Genomic DNA, 7,056 nt, shown 5'->3' with positions numbered 1-7,056 from the left:
CTTCAGCCAACTAACAAATCATTAAGAAAGTGCGCTTTCCTCTATCTAAATTATGCATGCACCTCGAAGGCGACGGAACTTGAAATGATTCTGCAAATGACTCCTCAGAGAACGTGCTGGTTTGTGCCATTCACTTTGTAAAATTTTTAAATTATCAACAGTCACTGGAATCTTCTCAGATCAGAACTGCTCCGAAGTAATTCCTTTATACAAACTGGGCAAAAGAGCTGACATGAATAATTATCGTCCAACTTCTGTCATTCCCGTTGTGGCATTTATTCATTCTACGGCCACAGCGTTTCTTGAGGCCACTGACAGTTGGGTTTATAATATCGATAAAGCAGGAAATGTAGATTCTGTCGTGTTTGTAGACCTTACATACAACTGATCATGATATTCTCGCAATATTTATTTAGGAACAATTTGATATACAGGAACTGATTCGTTATGTATGATGGTCGTTGTTAGGCCTTCCCTCCTTGTTTCTGGCTTCTGATCATTTCAGCAAACAGTCCTCCTTTTCTTATCAACGTTTCAGGTTTGTCGAACTCCACCACTCGTCCACCGTCAAGCACCAGCACCCTGTCTGCACCAGCGCACGAGCCAAGCACACCAGCTGCCTCTCACCAACGCTCAAGTTTGTTCCAGATTCTTTCAATTTGAATTCGAGCTGTCCTGGGAGATCCTCAACAAGCGTCTTCAACTGCACTTCCTCCAGAGCGGTCCAAAGGTCTTGATCCGAATATTCTGAGAATGGATCTATGTTCCTTTTTAAGGTACCTCCAAAAAGTACCGGATCCTGGGTTATAGCAGCCATGGCCCTTCGAGCCTCTTGGAGATTGATAGATCCAATATCTACGCCATCGATTAAGACCTAAAACGTAAGCCAACAAACTAAGGTTTTTAAAATAAATTATCCTCCTGACGCTATGAAGCCCAGCACACTTTCACGCCGCAATTGAATATTTACTAGATGTTATATGATAAGCTCAATAATGCACGTATTGTGATTCGTTCTCACCTATGATCTATTAGCGGACGGATGCATAGCTGAGGTCTTCATCAATAAATTGTTATATAAATCAAATAGAAAAAAAAAACATTTATTACGCCACTCCGGAGTTGTCTGGTTCAGTCAGCGGTCTGTCTTGCACGTGGGCGCCCTACTTAGCATTGTCAGTTCCGCGTGCTTTCTAGCTCGTTTGGTTCTCTTTAAACCATCATACATAGATGTTTCCGGTAAAATACGTTTTCAGGTTGAATCCGTTTTAACTGGTGATCCTCATTTTACCCTCAATAGGTTGAATACGCACTCAGATGGATGAAGAAACTTTTTTGGAGCCTAAATTAAGCCTAGAGAAAAATTAGGGTCAGGTTAGGATTAGTTTTGTTTATTATACATAGATATTGATTGACCAGTCATAGGAAAGTAAATAATGTAAAGAACTGTGTTGGGTTGAGCGTGTTCGTCGTTGTAGTGTTTTGGTGAAGACACACTACTACAGATCTGGAAGGTGCGAGTTCGAGTACCGGTTTACAAGTGCATAGTACAGATCTTTGTTACGTTACTATGTTATAATGTTGAGACGAAGTGTACGAACACAGACACCGATAAGATGATACAAAACATTAAGGAGATGTGTTGAGATGCGTAAGACAGAGCTTGATGGGGGAAGGTATAAGTATCCTTTTTAGAGGGGGTTTTAAGCTAGGTTGAATGCATAATTCATCCTGGGTAAAATGCTGATCAATGCGGGACACTTTTAAGAATAAGCGCAGAAATCGCTTCAATTAAACGTTTTCCTGACATTTTTATAATATTTCCCCTCATTATAGCTACCCTGATAGATAGTCTTTATTTTAAACCATTTTAGCAAGTGTCTCAAGATTTTTGTTCAGGATTGTAGGTTAAAACGAATTCAACCTGAGAACAACGGATTTTACCTGCAACATAGACACAGCTTACTCTTTATTGGCGTTACATATATCAAATAGATTACATGTTGCCTTGGGTCAGTAATAGATTAACAGAAGACGTCAAAATGTGCTAAGAACAACAGTGACACACGACATGCACGAGGCGGCAATTTTTTTTTGTTCGTTCTTACGACATTTTGACGTTATCTGTGCAGTGATCTATTACAAAATAAACACACGGCAGTATGGAATCTACTTAGATGATAGCGGGTTCTAAATTTGCTATGAAGCTGTTTGAGAGACTTATGTATCTGACAGAGTCTTTATGTTAGTGTGATCTTTAAACAGCGTGTCATTTACTAGCCTGGTTTGGATACTCTCTGCAATCAATGTTATTGACATTTTGCTGTCCTAGCTTAACGAATTAGGAAATTACAACAATAATGTGCCCAAAATAGAAGGAGTTGTAGAAGGAGTTACTTCTCCGTAAGCTGTTTTAGAACCATCAAATATCACTCGTCTTCATCATCAACGTACCTTTCCCAAGGGATCTGGCATGCGAAATAAAGCCGATACCAGAGATGACTTTCCAGCACCTGTGCGACCCACAACTCCCACCTTCTCCTTAGAAGAGACACGAACGTTGACATCGTTTAAGACGCGAGGTCCTCCTTCAAAGTAAACCAGAGAAAGATCTTCTAGGGTTAGGCTTCCTTCACTGGGCCAGGACTCTGGGGGACGGTCCTCAGCGCTGTAGCCGGGCTCCGAATTGATCTTAGTATACGATATTACTCGTTCGACTGACGTCATGAAGTTTTCCACCTCTGATGCTGATCGCACACCATACTGAATCACATCCAGTGTTTGCAGTGCGTATGTCAGAGCGAGTCCAGCCAAGGCTAAGAAAAAGAACAAAAGGGAACTGCTGATTAAATGGAATTGTGAACGAAAAGAGAAAACAGCTACCAACATCGATTTATGAAGAACGACTGTGGACAAATAAGGGGCAGAAAATGTTTGCCTTTTTGCTGTTGTTTCCAGTTTTTCTCAGTTTGGTTTCTTTATAGTTGTACCTCAGACTATACCATGCAGCCGCCTCAAACTGACCTCAGATGCAGTCAGTGTGAGAGACGAGAGGCATGCAGCATGCTGGAAATTAGGGAATCGGCAGTGAAGTAATTCTAAGTTCCCCAGAAACCATCCCAGAAACCATACATTAGAGCATACATTAGAGACTATTTTAGGTACAGGGATGGTGCAGTGGCAAGAGCACTCGCTTCCCACCAATCTGGCCCGGGTTCGATTCCCAGACTAGGCTTCATATGTGGGTTGAGTTTGTTGGTTCTCTACTCTGCACAGAGAGTTTTTTTCTCCGGGTACTCCGGTTTTCCCCTGTATTCAAAAACCAACATTTGACTTGATTTGCGTTAATTGTTGATTTCAATTAACAGTTTACCCAATTAGTGCTCCAGCGTTAGAATGCATCTTTCCTTCCTTTCTCTGTTCTTTATTTGGAGATTCCCCAGAACTTTCAAGTAACTTCAAAATTACTTTTTTTTAAATTTCCAGCTCAACTTGTAAGAGCACACAAACGTCAGAACCCGGTCTTGTTTTCTCTGGTTGTACTGTGTCAGCAGATAAAGCAATGGGCAATTTCTGGCGTTAATGGCAAACGAATAAAATGACACTTACGGAAAGAAAATAAAGAGATTTTTTCAGGCAAAATGGCTCTATAAATTTCTCAATTAAAAGGATTCTTGTCAATTTGGTTTCGGAGTAACTTACTGACCAGTATTTTCCAAAACCAAAATGGCAGCCACTGCGACAATGGTGACAAACAAACTAGATAGCAGATCAAGGCGCACAGTCAACCAACGATTAGAAGACACTACCATGAAAAAAGCTTGTGTGTTCTCGTCCTGATACCTAGAGAGAGAATTACAAATTTCAGAAGATAGAAAACAGGGCAGTGCCGGAGAAATCAATATGGCCGATGCGATTTTCAAAGGCAGGAAGGCCAAACGCTTTAACACACGTGGGGCGCTGTAATTCCTCGAAACTTGGGTTAGGGTTAGGGTTACGGTTAGGGCTCTATCTGGGGTACTCCTTGTTTGTAGTAATGTATTTCGTTGCCTGTACACTCTAAAATGAAACAAACGGTTTAATGAAGACTAACCTTTTTAGTCTGTCCACAAACGTCTTGCTCATGTTTGAAGTGTGCACTATTTCCAGACCATGTACTGTTTCCGTGATGTGTGAGTATACAGGACTGCATTTGATCGCTTCAATTCTCTTCAGCTCTCTGGAGGACCTCAGATAATAACGGGTGACGTAAACAAATATTCCAATCATTGGAAGAAGGGCCAAGAAGAGCCAGTAGTTTGTTGCAACGGGAACCAAAATACCGCTGAGGGAGAAGAGGCAGTATATAAGAGCTTGAAGAAATAACGGTGGCAAGACGTCATCCACACAACCGATATCTTTGGAAAACCGATTCAGGATACGCCCAGCTGGGGTCGAATCAAAAAACTTTACAGGAGCCTTGATAGTCGCCACCGTCATTTTACTGTGAAGGTTTTCAGCCGCTTTGAGGAGGAGGTAGTAAAAGGAGAAAGATGACATTGTCATGACAACAAGGGCCATTGCCACTAAACTACTATGAATGACATGAGTGTTCGTCGATTTCTGTTGGTCATGTGACATCTGGGCCATTCTGGACAACCACCAATTTGGACTTAAGAGGCAAACTAGAACAGTGTTCATATTATTAGTACAACTGGAAATAAATCAATGAAAGAAGTGTTAATAGCGAGAATTTATATTTCGCAAGGCACTTCTGTGGTCTTTCATTGCAATTTGAAAGATTGTGCACAGTCATGTAGATTTGTGAAAGTTCCATCTACTCCGAAATCGTTGAGACAGTTATATTCCACTATCCACTCAAAAGATGCTTGGAACCCTTTAAGATTAGCTCAACTTTACCGTAAGTGAATATATTTTTTTCAAAACAAGACCTTGCTTACCTTAAATCATATAGCGAACTATTATCCTCAATCATATCTTTACGACAGCAATCACTGTGTCGATAATAATTCTAGTGTAGTTTGAAATATTTTTGCGACATTCGTTCCTTTCCTATATACCGTACGACCTCCCCCTCCCCCACCCCCCCTTTCCCCCACGAAAAAAAAACAACAACAACAACACAACAAGAAACAAAAAAAGTCAATTTCTGTTCGCTATTCTAGTGTCTCACGATTGTCCATGCCATAAATTCTTTGTACCTGAAACACTCTTTTTGTTATAAGAACATTTTTATAACAACGTTCAGGCAAAGATTAATCATAATCTTACGAACCCGTTACAAATAAAGGAAAAAGAAATGTAAAACTAAGGACAATTACTCAAATACTCAAATACTAAGGAACTTTAATTTCTTAACATTTAAGAACGTGGTTTTCTTATTGCGTGATACACTGAAGAACAACTTAGTCTACCACACGACTTCAAAACAAAAAGGGGGGGGGGGGGGGTGATGTCACGCTCTTTTAGTCAAACTTTAAAACTCTAAAAAACGTCTTCGCATGATAAAGGCCAAAATATAACGCCGTAGTATTGATGCATTGAAGTTCACTGCGAAGCCAGGATGGAAATGGATTGAAACTTGAAAAATTGGCCCGTTTTTACTAGTTTGGAGACGGTGTCTTCAGAAAGTCGCCTATAATTTAATGCAAGTAATTCTCTGTGCCATAAGTACATTCCATATCTTGTTAGTGGGTTGTCAGATATGCTCTACATGTGAGCTAAATTACTAATTTAGATTTGTACTTAGTTTCGACCTGAAAATAGCAAATTTAGCGTCACAGGCTCAAATCGCCAAAAAAAAAAAGTTAACAACGGCCCGCCTCAGCCCCAAAATAAGACGTTCTTATAAAAAAAGAGTGTATGGGTGTTTCATCTTACTCAGGGCTCACAATATAGCATGTGTCACTAAAATAAGAACACACTGCAGTATTTTCAAGTTATAGTAAGAAATTTACCTTGTGCAAACAATTGGGCAACTGCAAGAAGTATTATCCCGGAAACAGGCAGTCCTTTCTTAAAATAGTTCCAATACAGTATAAAGGTCACAGTTCCTGCACTCTTAGTTTCGTCGTCTTCCTTTAAATCAAGGACTGGTCGTTCCTCAGGATCAGTCACTAGCAAATCATTCATGTTTGAAACTGCTGGGGAACAAGTAGTCTGCAGAATCGTTTCGTCTTTGACCTTTTCGACACCAACGTTTTTATTCTCCTGTTTAGGTGGATCCAAATCATGACCGTTTGACTCTCCTCTTACAAACGAGTCCGAAAGTTCATTCATTAGCTTCTCGTTCATCCCTTTATCATAAAATTCGTCGGCGTTAACACCAGGACCATTCTCAAAGAGCTCAGGCAATTCCTGGTGAAAATGTTCCTTCCCTTGCGGATCAGGTCCGAATGCTCTATTATCTTTTTCTTCAAAGGCGTCATTATATTTACCTTCTGCTAATCCTTTCGAGCCTGAGACAATCGAGACGGGATCGTTCTCAGTATCGGTGATCTCTTTGTTATCTTGGACTGGTTCAATCAATTTCAGATCTGGGGTTTGGTGCTGAGCAATCCCAGGGGTATTGTATGTATTGATTGGGGGGATCGATGGCCCTTCCAGCTCCTTCTTCATAATTCCATTGTCATAAATTTTATTTAGGCTGACATTCTCTGAGAGTCCAGGCCCATTTTCACATTGCTCAGGCAATCCTGCTACTCCCCGAAATGCTCCCTGCTCCAGAAGTTCAGCGTACTCCCCTTGGTGAATGATTGAACCGTTCTCCATGACAACGACGCGATCCACATCTTTCAAATATTGCAACTGGTGTGTGACCAGCAAACGAATGCGATCTGATAAGTGGCCCAGTATGCAACTCTCAAAAAGTTGTCTTCCCACTTTAGTATCGACTGCACTCAGTGGATCATCAAGCAGGTAAATATCAGCGTCTGAATACACTGCACGAGCCAAACCCACTCGTGCTTTCTGACCTCCACTAAGGGTAACACCTCGCTGCCCAATTTCCGTGAGGTCACCATTTGCGAAGTTTGCCAAATCTTTCGTCAACTCACA

At 40.9% G+C, this 7,056-nt stretch overlaps 1 protein-coding gene across 1 annotated transcript in view; it reads right to left on the bottom strand.

Moving 5' to 3' along the window:
• Window positions 1-279: 279 nt before the first annotated feature.
• LOC138051580 (ATP-binding cassette sub-family C member 4-like) overlaps window positions 280-7,056 on the bottom strand; it is an 18,549-nt gene continuing 11,772 nt past the window's right edge. Inside the window, exons 4-8 of the mRNA XM_068897812.1 lie at window positions 5,958-7,056; window positions 4,094-4,664; window positions 3,707-3,843; window positions 2,455-2,816; window positions 280-874 (exon numbers count right to left, since the gene is read on the bottom strand). The exon at window positions 5,958-7,056 is cut by the window's right edge and continues 817 nt beyond it. Coding sequence (XP_068753913.1) covers window positions 527-874; window positions 2,455-2,816; window positions 3,707-3,843; window positions 4,094-4,664; window positions 5,958-7,056 — 2,517 coding nt within the window. The 3' untranslated portion in view covers window positions 280-526. The remainder of the gene's footprint in view (window positions 875-2,454; window positions 2,817-3,706; window positions 3,844-4,093; window positions 4,665-5,957) is intronic.

Source organism: Montipora capricornis, chromosome 6, assembly GCF_036669925.1.
Source record: "Montipora capricornis isolate CH-2021 chromosome 6, ASM3666992v2, whole genome shotgun sequence".
NCBI lineage: Eukaryota > Metazoa > Cnidaria > Anthozoa > Scleractinia > Acroporidae > Montipora > Montipora capricornis.
This window is presented reverse-complemented; position numbering and strand designations above follow the sequence as displayed.